The sequence below is a fragment of the Ictalurus furcatus genome, chromosome 14 (assembly GCF_023375685.1).
Source record: "Ictalurus furcatus strain D&B chromosome 14, Billie_1.0, whole genome shotgun sequence".
Taxonomy (NCBI): Eukaryota; Metazoa; Chordata; class Actinopteri; order Siluriformes; family Ictaluridae; genus Ictalurus; species Ictalurus furcatus.
Window position 1 is genome coordinate 4393123 of NC_071268.1, and position 17900 is coordinate 4411022.

General features: G+C 46.4%; 1 protein-coding gene across 1 annotated transcript in view; it reads right to left on the bottom strand.

Annotated features, from left to right (window-relative positions):
- Window positions 1-319: 319 nt before the first annotated feature.
- LOC128618034 (L-fucose kinase-like) overlaps window positions 320-17900 on the bottom strand; it is a 24951-nt gene continuing 7370 nt past the window's right edge. Inside the window, exons 2-23 of the mRNA XM_053641387.1 lie at window positions 8325-8476; window positions 7398-7448; window positions 7178-7303; window positions 6711-6783; window positions 6522-6619; window positions 6056-6136; window positions 5833-5952; window positions 5379-5550; window positions 5161-5267; window positions 4916-5017; window positions 4634-4807; window positions 3937-4010; window positions 3488-3846; window positions 3134-3350; window positions 2896-3062; window positions 2518-2745; window positions 2261-2404; window positions 1873-1989; window positions 1464-1651; window positions 1277-1376; window positions 938-1161; window positions 320-814 (exon numbers count right to left, since the gene is read on the bottom strand). Of these exons, the coding sequence (XP_053497362.1) occupies window positions 719-814; window positions 938-1161; window positions 1277-1376; window positions 1464-1651; window positions 1873-1989; window positions 2261-2404; window positions 2518-2745; window positions 2896-3062; window positions 3134-3350; window positions 3488-3846; window positions 3937-4010; window positions 4634-4807; window positions 4916-5017; window positions 5161-5267; window positions 5379-5550; window positions 5833-5952; window positions 6056-6136; window positions 6522-6619; window positions 6711-6783; window positions 7178-7303; window positions 7398-7448; window positions 8325-8476 (3170 nt within the window). The 3' untranslated portion in view covers window positions 320-718. The remainder of the gene's footprint in view (window positions 815-937; window positions 1162-1276; window positions 1377-1463; window positions 1652-1872; window positions 1990-2260; window positions 2405-2517; window positions 2746-2895; window positions 3063-3133; window positions 3351-3487; window positions 3847-3936; window positions 4011-4633; window positions 4808-4915; window positions 5018-5160; window positions 5268-5378; window positions 5551-5832; window positions 5953-6055; window positions 6137-6521; window positions 6620-6710; window positions 6784-7177; window positions 7304-7397; window positions 7449-8324; window positions 8477-17900) is intronic.

Here is a 17900-nt window from a genome sequence, read left to right on the forward strand (position 1 = left end):
ATATCAATGACGTTTCCCGAATACGTGTTCACAGACACTCGCAATGCAAAAGGAAACGATTTCTGAACTACTGCTACTGTTACTACATCATAAACAACATAATCTTCACATTTATTATTATTATTTTTTGCATTTTACATTTATTGATCAATAAATAATAGGACTGAATATGTCATGGGCCATCAATTCGTCTCGGGACCTAAAAACAAACCTGAAAAATCTCAAATGTAAATGGAGAAATTATTATTATTATTATTATTATTATTATTATTATTATTATTATCAGTGGAGAAAGTAGTTCTGTCCTGTCTGAAATATTTTGAAGGGGATTTCTGGTGCAGTAATACAAAGGACTCTTTGGTGTGTTTTGGCTTGGAGTTCTACACGTTTTTAAATGTTACACACACACCATGTACATTTTCTTAATTCAGCCTAAAGTAAACAAATGACATGGTACCAAGAGACAAACAGACTTTTTTATTTTTTATTTTTTATTTTTTTAAATATAAAACAATTCATATATTATTCTCTTTCAGTAATCGCCCTGGTTCATGACGAAATGAACGCGCTGCCTATAAGCCGTTGTAACTTTAGTAACGTACAGTTACAGTCGATACGTTCAAATTAAGGTCAATTCACTGAACTTGTCAACGCTGGTAAGGGACCAGTGGAATAATCCATGGCTCGGTGCAGAAAGTGTGCTGCGGTTTGTGCTGGTTTAACTGGGACACTGGGCATTTCCTGTGCCCTGATGTACGACTGTAATCCCTTCCGTGTCAATCTGCACTGAGTGCACGCTGAAGTCACAGAGACCCTGTTTAAAAACAAAACAAAAAAAAACAGCCAGGATTACAAACAGACTGGCAATCATTTAAAAGCTGACCAACTTTATCTTATCCAGAATTTTAACACCTGATGTTTTTATTCTGTCTCTCACCTGTGTGCTGTTGAGGACCTGTCGTACGTTCTCCTCCTGCTGGACGTCCCGTGTGAGTATGAACAGGAAGCCGCCACCTCCTGCCCCAGCCAGGCTTTGTCCTAAGACTCTAGGGTGAAGGGCTTCCATCATGGTTCTCACTGCGGCTGGTTCACATCCCGGAGCCATTGCTTTCTTCTGCTGCCAATAGCGGTTCATGCAGTCCCCTAGTTTGGTAAGAGTTCCTGAGGGGGGAAAAAAACGATGAAACCAGTATTGAGAGACTTGTCGTGCTCGCTCATCTCAGGCTTACCTTTTCCACAAAAACGTGTCCCAAGACACGCCTCTCCATTTACTCACCCTCCATGCAGGCCCGTGCACATTCCTCAGCATTGCTCACCAGCTGCTCTGCGTTCCGCACGATCGACGGCAGGCGACTGTACCAATTCTGCACCACGTCCTGCGAAACGAGCACACGGGTTAGGAATCACAGCACGAGCACGATTCGCGGCACATACGTGAAAGTCTTGAAGAGTCTTGTTCAGACCTGCAGCAGGTTGCGCGCCAGCCGTGTCTTGCCCGTGTAGATCAGCAGGAGACGCTGTTGCAGCGCCACGAGGAAGTCTGGAGGAAGCATGAGTCGCTCCACGTCCACTCTGAGGGGCAGGATGGGACGGGACCGCGCCACCTTCACTCCACCTACCAGCCCTCCCACCTGGTCCTGCCACCCTCCACCTACGGTGCATGAATATACATTTTCGAAGCAACACTTACTATTATCGCTGTTGCGCCCGCCATAGCGCTAATATTTGTTTGATTATTTATTTCTCTGTGAGCTGCAGTGTGTCGCACAAACACTCCGAAACACCTCCATGACCCCGAATACACATATAAGAGACAAGACCTGATTTATGGGTGCACGCTGATTACAGTATGATGGCTGGAACCCCACTGACCTGTGGTGACCTGCTCCAGGAGTAGTATGGCGTAGATGAGAGAACTGGTGTCATAACTCCGCCCAGTGCACCGGTACACAGCTGCCAGGACTGCGCCCGCCAGGATACTGCTCGTACCTGCACAGGCACACACACCACGAGGACATTCAACAGTAGAAACTATTTTCTCAAGACACATCTGTACGATGTAGATATCAGTGTCACTGTTGTGAAGACAAAGCAACACCACCCATAATGCAAATCCATCCGTCATGCGTATTTGAAATAATAAGAAGTAAGTATCAAGAATGCAGAATACTATATTAGTTTTGATCAACGCTGACATTTCAAGTCATATGCGAAGAATATTACACGGTGTTGATTCCGTTATATCAGAATCTGGTCTCACCGAGTCCCGAGCCATGAGGCAGCTGAGACCAGCTGTGCAGCTCCAGTCCTCCTCCCCAGCGCTGAATCAACTGCTGCTCCAGAGACAGAGGAGACGTCAAACACACCACATCGCTGCACAAACACACTGCCTTTAACAGGGCACCTGCAACACACACACAACAGGAAGGAAGCCTTCACGATCCAGTTGAATCTCCTTTTCTTACTCGTTAGAGTGTTTTTAAACTGTGGTTGGGGAATCAGGACGTCAGTCCTCACCAGGCGCATGGGGCTGGCAGTAGTCCTTCAGGTCAGCGAGGTCGTTACACACTGTCTGCGTAGTCACGCTGCAATCCGGAGTACCACTGCGGCTCGACAGCACCAGCCGGGGCTCTGGAATGCGGCGCGCTCGGGCTCCGATCGGCCGTTTTCCATCCACCTTCACGGCCACGTTCACCACCGCACCTCCATACTCAAACGCAATCGGCAGAATGTCGCTCCAACCGCCTAGTCATTTTAGCACAATGGTTAAAGCACGCCGTCTATTTTATTTCTGAATCACGTTAAAAAAAGAAGCAAATGCACGAGGGTGTACCAATATATAGAAACGGATCTGTATGCAATAAGATATCGATTTTGATGATTGCAGAAACTCACCAGAGAGTTCCAGTCTGGCTGGACACTCCACTTCCTGCCACTCTCCCATGGGTGGTATCTCACCTTGGCCAACGAGCACAAACTGGCGTGCGGACATCACCGCTTTCCTGAGAAGGATCTGTCCTGCACCCTCGTAGTGTCTGGCAGCTCTCACCAGCAGTTCGGGTCTATCAGGGATGAGAATGTTAACCCCGTAAACAATTATTTCCTGCTCACCTTCTGCACTCTAAACTCTCACCTGTCGAGCCAGCGGGCTCTCTGATTGGCCAGTTCCAGGACGCCAGCCTCCAGCTTGCCCTGCTCCAGCAGGCTGAAAGCAGAAGCCCAGGACGGATTAGCGGCCGGGCCACTCCTCAAACCACCTTTTCCTTCGCCGGCCATGCAACCGAGAACATCAGCGATGCACGCCAGAGTACGCGCAGCTACACCCAGATCAGCAAGACTCGATGAAGCCACTGAAACAGAAAAAAACAAGCAGGCAGATAAACAGAAAGGCAGAGAGAGCTGTGTAAATGTATATGACCGTACAGTACAGAACACAGCAATAGTACACAATTAATAGCAGAACGGTGACTGTGCATCTTTTCCTCACCGGAGTCGAGCATGCTCAGTAGCTCTGTGTGCTTGCCTCCCAGCACTGCTGCTCTCATACTAGGCAGGAGGTTGTGAGCTGCGTGGCTCTTCAGTGTGTCCGCCGCTCTTCTCCGGCCTGCACGAAACAGCAGCTTCTCTCTCCACTGCAGTTCACGCTGCTGGTCGGTGAGAGACAGCACCTCCCTAAGAGAGAGTCTCCACGCGGATCTCCAGTTCTCTATACTCCCAGAGCCTCCCAGCAGGAAGCACACGCCATCCAGCCCTATTGTGCCTCCCTTTGGCATAAACGCCAGAAACAAGCGAGCGTCCAGCAGAGTCTGACGTGCTCTGCTCGCCTCTCCCCACAGATCCTCTCGCCTGACACAGAAAACGCACACAAGATTTTTTATTTATTTATTTATCCGCAATCCGTTTCTCTGGATTGACACGGGATCTCGGGTCTCTTACTGTATTCCAGTGCTGCTGAAGAAGCGGCTCCACATTTGATTGAGGAACGAAGCGGCAACGTCATCACTCTGGGCCTGGAGAGGAGAGAACAGTAGGGCGGTACTTTAAAACCAGATGCAAATATTTGATGACGCGCATCGTAGAAAACATGTGAAATCACATCAAGGGTATCAGCGTTAAGTATGCGTCTGGTTCGAAAACCAGAGGTCTCATTCAGCACAACCCATATAGTTCAAATACACAGAGAGCACGCTGACAGACAGCTCCGGATCACAATGTCTGACATGCGTTATATGTTTTATGGTTACACGACTACTTTATAATCATTTAAACCAGTTACAAAGAGCTCTTTGGTAGAAACGACACCGGCCCCACGGCTCTGTGATCTACAATGAACGAGAAAGGGGGCGCGGAAAACGGGCATTTTAGCCGATTTGGAGCTCTATTTCTCAGAGCATATTCAAAAATGCTCTGAGAATGGAACTGAAGCCAGCATCGTGACTTAAATCTAATCGTGAGCGGAGTGCATCATTACTCCCCTACTATTTAACATATCCGGAGGACTTAAACGGGAAGTTAAGAACGCCAGAGTGAGCTGGTTTGAAATCCAGGTCCATTACATGTTATGGTTCAAATGCATCAAAAAGGAGCAGCCTCGCTCTAGTTTTGCACAGAAAGACAACCAAAAGATATTTACCTCCAAACTGTCATACGCCCCAAACACCGTAAACACTGTTAACTTCAGCTCTCCTACATTCACCCTGTGCCCCTGCACAATGATGTCGCTGGTCAGAGGCAGGTGTCGCAGTTGATCTGATACGGTCTGGTCCAGGCCAGAAAGGAGGCACCCAGAATTCACTTGAATCGGACCCTGGAATATAAAAAAATAAATAAAAATCACAAAATCCTATTTACCCAAGTGCAGCCTGGTTGATATTATGCTTATCCTTTATAGTGTGCAGCGATTTCCTGACCTGACCTGTAAGTGGCAGTGTTGCACAACAGCGCCTGCTGCGACGTGCACCTCTCCTTCCAGGACACTGTTAATTATCCTACCGTCCTCGCTCACGCACTGCAGCTCCTGCAGAGAGGGGAAGAGATGTAATAAAAATCCAACATCAACATTCTAGTGACACGCAAGGTTTATAGATCCGGTAGTTTTGGACATTAAACAAGCCGAAAGCTTTAATCTGGAGGTTTGGCTAAGCCTTCGCTGCGGCTCACCTGTATGTGAGAAAGAACCCACGTCTCTGATCCCGCCTCTGTCAGACGTACGATATGCTCCTTGCCCGACGCGGTCAGGTAATCGTAGCGTCCATCTGAAGCGTGTGCTGCAAATACAGCGTGAACGTGTTCATCAAAACCAACGATCAGAAAAAAAAAAACATCAAAAAAAAAACATCAGAGAAAGAGAACATGAGCGTGGACACAAGCCAAGTTACCCAGAGAAAGGGGAACACCTCTCAAAGTCCTCCAGAGCACAGCGCGAGCGCTCTTCACTGCCTCGCCTCGCGGACCCGTAGGTGAACTGGAACCTGCTCTCACGCCGTTCACAAACTCCGCTTCGGTCGGGTCCGAGCAAAGGCACAGCAGGATATCCAGAAAGAGCGAGATCTACAGAGGACGCGTAGTGGAGGGAATAAGCGCCGTGAAAGATGACACGGAAACGTCCATCAAAAGCGCGTCAGTACGATATTCAAGGCAGAAATGGGTCTCTCTTATTTTAACCAAATAATGGCCTTTAGCGAAAGGTTTAAATAACACGATGGAGGTTTACATAGCACAGTTACAGAAGTGTCTCATAGCTGGCGTATTCACAGCGTAGAACGTAAAATCTAATACTAGCATCAACGATATCATTATAAATCACGTCAGCGTGTCCCTGTGTGTATACACCTGAAGACGAAGCGCTCCAGAGTCCATGCCCAGGTAAGTGCAGCCATCGAGCGGTGGAGTCACGAGAGTTTGTAAAAGTTTCTCAGATACAGAGCTGGAGAAAAACACAGGCCCCGACACCTGCAACCCAAACCACCAGTTTCCAAACCAACTGTTAGCATAAAAACACTGCCTATAATATCACACAATAGGATTAGTGTACGTGTACGTAAAATGTCCATACCAGAGGAACTTTCCCATCGGGCAGTGCAGCAGAGCGGATCCTCTCTTCCGAACCCCGGTAGATGATATCACGCACTCCACCCTGTCGATACAGGGCTAGTTATAGGGTAGCAATCTCAACTTACTGAACTATCCACCATAAGACTGGACGCTACGACGGAAATATATCCATAACATGATCAATTTTACCACAGTACACTTTTATGAAATATTGTGCTAATTTGTTAGAACTTTAAAAAAAAAAAATTTTAATTACAAACCTGGAAGCAGCTGATGATAGTTATTCATTCATTTTGACATATTTGACGTTTTTCTCAGAACTCCTCCGTTTCAGTTTGTAGACATTAAGTAAAAGGAATCAAATTCGGATTTAAGGCGACTTTTCTGAGCAAACGTATATCATGATGCGTATCGTGCATCAAGGAAACATCTATCGACACGATGTGTATACTTTACCCAGGACCCACCTGTGCGTCTGTGAGGTAGACTCCATGGTTAACGGCAAAAGACGTGTCACCAGGTAAGGACACGGCGCGCACTCCGGCGAAGTCCTCCCACGGCACCGCTGCAGGGACGCATATGCAACATTTAAAGGCACGAGTACGTTTTAAGCTGACGTGCGAGTCTCAGTTTATGACGCGTGAGTGTAATCTCACTTGGTATTGAAGAGATGCTCAGGATCATGTCAGTACTACACACCCAAACACCCGGCGGAGAGCCAGCACACACCTGAGACAACACAGAGACACGTTACATACGTAAACGTAGTTCCATCCACCGCCACCAATCATATCTGTGCTTTAATGATAATGATAATAGCAGCTTGGCGGTGCTGGGGCTTGAACCCCCGACCTTCTGATCAGTAACCCAGAGCCTGGCAGTGCTGGGGCTTGAACCCCCGACCTTCTGATCAGTAACCCAGAGCCTGGCAGTGCTGGGGCTTGAGGCTTGTGGCTTTAATTCAGTTATTTCCATTTTAATTTGATTTCATTTTTGCCAATACACAATACCTCCTACATAAAAGCAGGACAGGCCAATGCGTACATTCTCGAGTGAGAGACAGTGTCCAAAACACACAAATCACTACCTTGCGTGAAATCCATCCTGTGCATGATTTACTTACCTTGGTTGAAAGGCAGTTCAGCAACATATCTAAGCAGCAAACCGGTCCCTCGACATTTTGTTCAGCTGCACTAACGGGCATCCAACAGAAAGCCCTACTGCAGCCGTCCCAGGGAAAGTCTCTGCCCTGCCACACACACACACACACACACACAATCGCCACGAATGAGCTCGTTACAAACGTAAAATTTGTGGCTCAATGCAGACTTCGCTGTTCTCACCGTGTGCAAAATGAGAATGTGTGTGTCGTACAAGACATCTGCGGTCACCACCTGAAGACAGAAGAACAAGCACCACGAACACACACACAAACACACACACACAAAGATGTTCAAGTCAGAATTCAATATATTCATAGTGTAAATACCAGCAGCGTTTTGGTGAAGCAAGACAACATCGATAACGATGCAGGCTCAAACCACATGAAGTTGAGAGCTTGTCACACCGGACTTATGCTGTAGCCCACTGTCTAGTTCATTTTTAGAGTAACCCTGTAAAAAGCAGTTAAAGAGTCAGCAACATACAGTCGTCCAGCTTAGCAGCTCGATTTTAGGCGTTTAAGAAGTGCCTTCAGCTGTGTTCGGCAGAGTTGACAGGTTTCAGACAAAGTTTGAGCCTAGCTATACCTTAAAAAACACCCAGAACTATCCCAGAAATTCGGCCGCTGGAAACTGGAGAATATTCATCGAGTGATTGTGGGGCAGAGAAAATCCTGCCCCTATGGACCTCTGTCACCACTTGCCGCTAAGTGTGACTGGACTTCAAGTAGGTAAGTAATATCTCAGTGGAATCGAAAATTCATGGGGCTGTGCCTGAGAACTTTATAAATATCAAGATTGTTTTGAAGGGTTGATATTATAAATGGTGGAGCCCCGTATGTGCGTATACTGGTTAATATGTTCCTCACCACAATTATTGAACCCTGGCATTGGGGCAGCTTCTTAACTTTGCTTAATTTAACCTTGTAGTAGCAGGATTAGTATCAGTAGTAGTATGGAAATAGGGCCTGAGGAGTATCTGATTTACTGTGACGCCACTGTTGAACATCCTGCTTAATATTTTACTTCTAGGATTAGCACCTTCTCCTCACCAAGATGCATCACTTATTTCTAAAAGTAATTCTCGACGGCTTCCAGCCCAGGGCTCACTGTATATCCGTCTCTGGCGCTGAGGTGCTCTGCGGCCACCAGCAGTGCGTTGAGAGTAGCTCCTCCACTGCCTACATGCTCCTGCGGGTCAGGGACGGTGAGCAGCAGCGCTCCGGCAGGAAGAATCCCACGCTGCTGCCGGATCTCCAGCTCTGAAACAAGACACACCTCTCTCTGAGCTCTATTCATTTCACTGTATTCATACAGTACCACCTCAGCCTACTTCACAACACCATTCAAAGATATCACGACACTACAGCGGGTCTGGATCTCCGCATGGAAAATGCAACTAGATCAGCTGAAATAATCAGAGATGGCTCTTTTATCAGTGCACTGTGTAGGGTGTAAACCTTCATGCACTTGAACATACTATAAAAAATGATTTTGAGTTTTAGTTGTTCCCAAGTAAATTTTTAAGTTGACACAACAAATTGTTTTTTTTTTTTTTAGTTTTTCAGTCAATTTAACATGTTAAGTTTTCACTGTCGCAACTAGTTTGTGAGTTGAATTAATGACAGTATCTGTCACCTCAACTTAAAAGCATATGTTGAATCAATTCAATAATGATGTCACGTTCTGAACATTCATCCTGAGATCTCACGTGACGCACGAAGCAGACAGAAGACGTTAGCCGGGATTGTTGTAGGGCAAGATTGAAATCTTCCACCACTGTCAAATTTGGTAAGTAAATATTTGTTCATATTGATTTAATCGCTTGTAAAAACGACATGTACTATATAATAGTATATTGTTTATAATAGTAAACAATACAAGTATTGTTTACATCATTTCTACATCGAAGTAAACTGCAGCTAATCCACACATAGTTTGGCTAATTGTATTATATTGTTGCTAGCCAGCGAACTAAAGCTAAATATCTATAATAGTAACGAAACAAAACTAGCAAAGTATAATTTCTTCTAGTTACTTGCACGTTTAATATATCAACAATTTATCTCCATGATTTGCAAAAAGCAGGGGGTAGGTTAGCCTGAGGAAGAAATTCACATGTCATATGTGAATATGCCCTAAAAGCCATGACCTCTGTGGCCACCCCCTTCACCCTGATCCTAGCCGAGAAGCCCAGGACCTGCTTCCCCACGTGATCCCAGAGGACGACATCAAGGCCTACCTGGAAGCCTTCGAACAGGTCGCCCACCAGGAGAGCTGGGGTATCGAGGAGTGGCCGCGCATCCTCTGCCTGCTGCTTTCCAGAGAGGCACGCACAGCTTATTATGCCCTTGCTCCGGAGGACGCAGGGGACTACGGAGCAGTAAAGAGAGAGATCCTGGTGTGGTGTGGGCGGAACCCCTTCCAGGCGGCGGCGGAGTTCCACCGGTGGAGCCACAGGCCGGGAGCCAAGCCATGTGGACAGATGGACACCCTCCTGCGCCTCACCAAGAGGTGGCTCCAGCCAGACCTGCACTCCGCCACCGAGGTTGTAGAGAGGGTGGCCGTGGACCGATTACTGAGGACTCTGGCGCCCACAGAACACCAGGCCATGGGAATGCAAGCCCACAGGACACCCAGGGAACTACTGACCGCCCTGGAACACACCCTGACCACCCTGGCGCTCGGCAAGGAGGGACAGCACCACCAAAGCCGCCCGGACTACGGGACACCCAAGGACAAGCCCAGACCAACCGAGCCGGACCAGGGGATGCCGAAGAAGACCCAGAAAACCTGGCCAGCAGGGCGTGTCCTCCCCACGCTGGACCCACCGAAACCGCCCCAGCGAGTGAAGGAGGCACAAGTGTGGCAGGCCTACATGGCCCGAGGCAAGGAGGACACCAGGACAGAAGGTAAGCTGCACACACACTCTAACCCGCTCTTGTCTATGTTCCAGCAGGTAAACCGGCAGGGGAACTTTGGCCGAGTGCAAAAAGAGGACAGCTGCCTGAAGTATTGTTGGGCCCAAGTGTGCCAGATCAAGGGGGTTGACCAGAGCCCGAATCAGAGACTCCCCTCCTCCTGGCCAAGGGAGGAGTACTGTACCACCGGACCAACCGCAGAGGGGAAACCGTGGACCTCTTGGTCATCCCCAAAGCCAGAATGCAGGCACTGATGCACCTGGCCCATGCCCATCCGCTCGAGGGCCACCTGGGGGCAAGAAACACCTTCACAAGTGAAACTGGAGACCCAAGATCCATCTTCAATCACTATCAGAAGGCCTTTGCAAAGCTCAATACAAGAGGAAGCTCAAAGAGATGTCCCTCATTTGGATGACGATTCCCTCATGGATGTCATGAAAAGGCAAAATGTAATCACAGAACTACTGATAAAGCAAAGTGCATTGTCGCAACTTCCACAAAGAGAAATCTTAGTCTTTCATGGAGACCCACTGCAGTTCAGATCTTGCATACAATCTTTTGAGCAGACCATCAAAACAAAAACTGACGATATGCAACAAAGGTTAAACTACTTGGAACAATACACATCTGGAGAACCAAGAAACCTTGTCCGTAGCTGTTTTCATATGCTACCGGAAAAGGGCTATAAGGAAGCTAAGGAACAACTTGAATGGCATTTTGGAAATAAAGTTAAAATCACATCTGCCTTCATGGACAAGGCACTGAGGTGGCCTACTATCAAGTCAGAGGATAGATCTAGTCTGAGGTCGTATGCACCCTTCTTGAAAAGTTGTCATAACACAATGAGGGAGATGGACTATGTTACAGATCTTGAAACACCCTCCAATTTAAAGATCATGGTGTCAAAACTACCATTTAGGCTTCGTGACAAGCGGAGAGCAGTAGTCTGCAACATCTACGACAAACACAAGCAGAGAGCGACATTTAGAGATCTACTTGCATTTATTGACAAACAAACACGAATGATGCTGGATCCAATCTTTGGGGAGATTCAAAGCCCGCTGAAGCAAACGTCTGAATCAAAAGGCCACTACAAAGCCTACTCCAAAGCAAATAGTAGGGGGAGCAGTTTCGCTACAACTGTTTCACCAGTATCGAAGTCTGAGCCATCAACGGATTACAGGTAAAGTGGAAATACCATGAATGGTTCTGATGCATTTGTAAAGCCTTGCATGTTCTGCAATAGAAATCATCCAGTGGAAGTATGTGAAGTATTTCAAAATAAACCAAACAAAGAAAAGGTGGAATTCTTGAAAGTTAAAGGACTGTGTTTCGGGTGTCTACAAAGAGGACACATGAGCAAGAATTGTAAGAAGCGGATGTCGTGTCATGTGTGTAAAAGGGGTCATCCAACCATACTACATATACACACCAAGGAAACCTAACAGCCTCAGGATCATGCAAAAAAATTCTCTGGTTCCAATGCAGTCGTTTCTTTAGCAACTGGTAGCCATAGTGGGGCCGGCACAAAAGAATGTGCTCTAGCAATTGTGCCCGTCAAAGTGAAGTTGGAGAAAGGTACGAAATGTATCCAAACCTATGCTTTCCTAGATCCGGGGAGCTCCGCAACATTTTGTACCGAGGAATTATCCATGCAGCTTCATGATCTTGGTAAGAAAACAGAAATACTTTTGAAAACACTGGGTCAACAGAAACCAATAACTAGTTATAAAATATCTGGTATAGAAGTAGCAGCATTAGACAGTAACTAATTTCTCAAATTGTCTGAGGTTTTCACACAAAAATCTATTCCTGTGACTCACGACAACATTCCGAAATTGGATGATATAAGAAAATGGTCTTACCTTAAAGAGGTCGACTTGACTCCAATCGATGCAACCATTGGCCTACTAATAGGTGTTAATGCACCAAAGGCTCTAGAACCCTGGAGAATAATTAACAGTGGAGGTGATGGGCCCTATGCTGTTAAAACCCTTCTTGGCTGGGTTATCAATGGTCCACTCGGCCAAGGCGGGATCGAAAATGACAAGGGTAGCTCTATTCAAGATAATAGGATATCTGTCGCTAACTTGGAAAACCTTTTGATGCAACAATATAATCAGGATTTCATGGAACAGCACTATGGAGAAAAGAATGAACTGTCGCAGGAAGATCACCATTTTATGAGTATCATATCTACTCCAGCTGAACTTAAAGATGGTCATTACCACTTAAAACTATCCTTTCGTAACAGCAATGTGATTATGCCCAGCAATAGGCAAATAGCCCATCAAAGAACTCAACATTTGCTGAAGAGATTCGAAAAGGATCGGATGTTTTATAATGACTACAAATCCTTTATGGACAACATCATGAAGAAGGGTTATGGTGAAGTCGTTCCTCAGAGCTAGTTGCAGGCTGAAACTGGCAAGGTGTGGTATTTGCCTCATCATGGTGTCTACCACCCCCACAAAAGGAAACTGCGTGTGGTGTTTGACTGTGCTGCAATATTCGGTGGAACTTCTCTAAATAAGGAACTGCTTCAAGGCCCTGACTTTACCAAGACACTACTTGGCATATTGATTCACTTTCGGCAAGGCCTCATAGCCTTCATTGCCGACATAGAGGCATGTTCCATCAGGTTCAAGTGGCATCAGGTTCGAGTGGCAAAGGAAGACGCTAACTTCTTGTGCTTTCTTTGGTGGCCAAATGGAGACCTCTGTAAAGAGCTTGTGGAACACAGGATGCTTGTGCATATCTTCGGTGCAGTGTCATCACTTAGCTGTGCAACATATGCTTTATTGAAAACAGCAGATGACAATCAGGGGAAGGATCTGGAAGAAGTCACGAATACCATCTGGCAGAACTTCTACATAGATGACTGCCTGAAAGCAGTCAAAAGTACAGAGCAAGCAATATTTCTGTATCAACAGCTAACAGAAGTATGCTCAAAAGGTGGGTTCCATTTAAACAAATGGATCAGTAATGATCATGCCATGCTCTCTGTAATTCCTGAAGAAGATAGAGCAAAAGAAGTGAGAGCTCTGGATTTAAATAAGGAGCAGTTACCAATGGAAAGAGCTCTTGGTACCCAATGGGATGTCGAAAGAGATGTCTTTACTTTCAGTATAGCAATCAAGTCCCATGAAGTAACCCGGAGGGGCATTTTATCCATCATTTGTTCAATCTATGACCCCTTGGGCTTTTTGGCTCCTATTATTCTCATGGCAAAGAGGCTCTTACAAAGCCTGTGTAAGATGAAATTGAGTTGGGATGAAAAGATCCCGCTCGACGTAGCTCAAACCTGGGAAGAATGGCTTCACTCGCTCCATCTACTGGACACTTTCAAGGTAAACCGAAACTTTATTCCTAAGGGCTTTGAAGACTTTAAATCTGCACAGCTGCACCACTTTTGTGATGCTACTGAAGTAGGTTATGGCACCGTATCCTACCTTTGGCTCACAAACGGTTTGGGCGAAGTCTGTGTGTCCTTTGCCTTTGGAAAAGCTAAAGTTGCACCTCTTAAGTGTACTACCATCCCCAGAATGGAATTGGCAGCAGCAGTCTTGGCTGTACGAATGGATCACATGCTGAAGACAGAATTACAACTCTCATTATCAAATTCCATCTTCTGGTCAGACAGTATGACAGTTCTGCAATATATCACAAACATAAGTAAAAGATTTAAGACGTACATTGCAAATCGAATTTCAATAATTCACTCTCTATCAATGGTAGAGCAATGGCGGCACGTCTCTTCAAAGGATGCAGCTTCACGTGGCATATCAGTCAAAGCTTTTCTTCAGTGTAAGACATGGATCCAAGGACCGGAAATCCTTCGCAAATGCTCTCAGTGGCCAAAGACACTTGGAGGCATGGATATCATTTCAAGCGACGACCCTGAGTTAAAGCAGCAAGCTTCCGTTCATGTCACATCTGCCAAGCCAATGGAAGAATCTTGTCCTACAAGCAAGTTGTCATACTTTTCCAAATGGAAAGACCTCAAAAGAGCCATGGCATGGCTTTTGAAGGTCAAAGAGACACTTAAACGAAGATGTGATGAAAAGACGAACAACACACAATCTTATAAAACTATCCAAAAGAAAGCATCGACTCACAGACTCTCAGTGGTGGATCTCGATAAAGCCAAAAAGGCAATTGTTAGTTTTGTGCAAAATCAGAACTTTCCTGAGGAAATCTCATGCTTGAGTAAAAGAAAGGTTGTAAAGAAATCCAGTTTGCTATGCAAACTGGATCCAACAGTTGTCGATGGCATTATAAGAGTAGGTGGTCGGTTAAGCAAGTCTGCATTACCCGAGGAGGCAAAACATCCTGCTATCCTGCCAAATGGTAGCAACGTCTCAGAACTCATCCTTCGTTTCGTACATGAAAAGGTTGGACATAGTGGAAGAAATGATATGCTTTCCACACTTCGACGACGGTTTTGGATTCCTCGTGCCAATTCATTGGCTAGAAGGATCATTAGAGAATGCTTGACATGTCGCCATCAGCATCAAAGACATGGAGAACAGAAAATGTCCTATCTCCCTTCTGACAGACTATCAATGGACCTCCCTCCATTTACTCTGGTGGGAATGGATTATTTTGGACCTATTGAGGTAAAAAGAGGAAGGAATACTGTTAAAAGGTATGGCGCAATATTCACTTGTCTAATGTGCCGTGCCGTTCATCTTGAAGTGGCCTATACACTTGACACAGATTCCTGCATTAATGCTATAAGAAGGTTTATCTGTCGAAGAGGACAAGTCAAAGAAATAAGATCAGATAACGGAACTAACTTTGTGAGTGCAAACCGAGAATTGAAGCAGACACTACAAAGCTTGAATCAAACCAAAATACAGAACACTCTCTTGCTGGATGGAATAAAATGGACCTTTAACCCACCCCACGGAGCTCACCATGGTGGTGTCTGGGAACGTCTCGTACAACAGGCTAAAAGGATCCTTTGCTTGATCACTGGGCAACAAATGGTTGACGACGAAGCCCTCAGTACCATATTTTGTGAAGTTGAGGCTATTTTGAATGACGAACCAATAACACCTTCCAGTGATGATCCTAATGATCTCGAAGCGTTAACACCAAATCACCTTTTACTGTTAAAAGGAAAGCCCACTCTACCACCAGGCTCGTTTGATAAACAAGAAACCTACGGAAAAAGACGCTGGAAGCAAGTACAATACCTCAGCGACATATTCTGGAAAAGATGGACCAAAGAATATCTCCCCATAATGCAACAGCGTCAGAAATGGAATAAGCCCCACCGAAGTTTCTTAGTTGGAGATCTGGTGCTTATTATTGATGATTCTGCCCCCAGGAACTCGTGGTCTATGGGGCGCATTATAGAAACTATGGAAGACTCCAAGGGGTTTGTACGTAAAGTACGTGTTAAGACACAAACCAACCAACTTGAAAGACCTATTACTAAATTATGTCTTTTGCTTGAGGCAGAATAAGTTGTATGTAAATACAATGACTTACAGAAGATGCATAATAATGTATCCTGTAATGGATAATAACATTTTATCAGTCTATGCATTTTGAATCCTGGTCACAAGGTTACGCCAACATGGACTATTTGAATGAACATTTTTTTTCTGGCATCCCCTCTTTTTGATGTACTATTTTTCATACACACACACACTTAGGCACATACACTTGAATGGACTCTAATATTCAATCAAAATCTGTTAGCCATAAATCTGTACTGACTGGTTGTTACATAATACTCAAATAATTCATGTTTGTTCGTGGTTAATGCATGTTGATGTTTGAATGGCTATAAATGTATGTTTTATAATTGTTTGTTACACAAAAATTAGGGGCCGGTATGTTACAGCCATTTTGCCATTTTGTTGTGGAGCTGGAATTTGGGGCTGTTTTTGATCTGTTTGTTTGGCATTGTGTTGTGTTTTGTGAGGTTTGGTGGTGCGTTTGCTCCTGGGTCATGGGTCACGTGTGGTGTGGGAGGTGCATAAAACGTGGGTTAACCTTCCAACAGGCGCGGATGGAAATGGAGAGCTGGGAAGCACACCTTTTTTTGACCACGCTCCTGCACGCCAATTCACAATAAGTCATTTTACGTTAAATTCAATAGTAAGGTTTCATTTCAACAAGTTTTCATTCATTAATTGTTTTTGTTAAGAAAAATAAAGGACTTTTTATCGATGGCATGCGAGAGAGTGCATTAATCCAACCCTGGTTCCCCCGTTTCCCCTGCATCGAACAAATCGCCGACACACCCCGTTTGTCTCAAAGCTAATGTCTGATCTGTGTCGGCTGTTGCAGGTGAAACACCAAAAGGCATCCGTCTACCACCCACAAACAGATGGGCTGGTCGAACAATTCAACCAGACCTTGAAGCAGATGTTGCGCTGGGTGGTAGACGAGGAAGGGAGGAACTGGGACCTTCTTCTGCCATACGTCCTCTTCGCCATCCGAGATTGCCCCCAAGCATCCATGGGCTTCACACCCTTCGAGCTCCTCTTCGGACGGCAACCTCGTGGACTGCTGGACGTGGCATGGGATGCATGGGAAGAACAGCCTTCCCTGTTCTGCTCGGTCATCGAGTATGTACAGGAGATCCAGGAGAAGATCGACTGAGTGGCCCCAATCGTCCAGGAACATATGAGAGCCGCCCAGGAGGAACAGAAACGAGTGTACAACCGTCCAGCAGAACCCTGCGAGTTCCAACCTGGTGATTGGGTACTCCTGCTAGTACCCAGCAGCTCCTGCAAATTTCTAGCTCGATGGCAGGGCCCATATACAGTCCTCGAGAGGAGAGGTGCCGTGAACTATCGCTTGCAGCAGCCTGGTAAGCAAGCAGACACAAAAACGTACCACATAAACCTGCTGAAGAGGTGGATAGAGCCAGCACCCGTATTGTCTGCGTTTGTGGCCCTAGACACAGGACTAAGGACCAGGGCACCTTAGTCCAACTGGGCGAAGAGCTCATCCCCACACAAAAGCAGGAGCTGACAGAGTTGGTGGGTCAATTTACCGATGTTTTTTCTACCTCCCCAGGCATGATGCAGCTGGTACAACACGGAATCAAGACTCACCCGGGAGTGGTGGTGCGGCAGCGGCCCTATCGAGTCCCGTAGGCCTGCCGTAAGGCTATCGAGGAGGAGGTCAGCCGGATGCTGTGGGACAACATCATAGAGGAGTCCAACAGCCCCTGGTCCAGCCCTATTGTAGTCGTACCGAAGCCTGATGGAAGTATGCGCCTCTGCAACGACTTCTGGAAGTTAAACCAGGTCACGGAGATTGACAGCTATCCCCTACCCCGGGTGGACGACCTAGTGGAGCGACTGGGGACGGCCCGGTTCATCTCCACCCTGGACCTAACAAAGGGGTACTGGCAAGTGGCGCTGGCTACAGAGGCGACACCAAAGAAGGCATTCAGCATGGCGAACGGCTACTGGCAGTACCGGGTTCTCCCCTTCGGGCTACATGGAGCACCCACGACGTTCCAGCGGCTGATGGACATTGTCCTGCAACCCCATCATGCCTTCGCACTCGCCTACATGGACGATGTGGTCATCCACTCCTCCACTTGGTCGGACCACCTGTTCCACCTGGGGGAGGTCCTGAAGGAGCTCCGGAAGGCCAGGCTGACAGCCAACCCTAAAAAGTGCCACCTGGGGCTGACCGAGGCATAATACCTCGGGTGCCATATTGGCCGGGGCTTACTCAAGCCCAGATGAAGAACATTGAGGCAGTGAAGGGTTATCCCTGACCTACATCA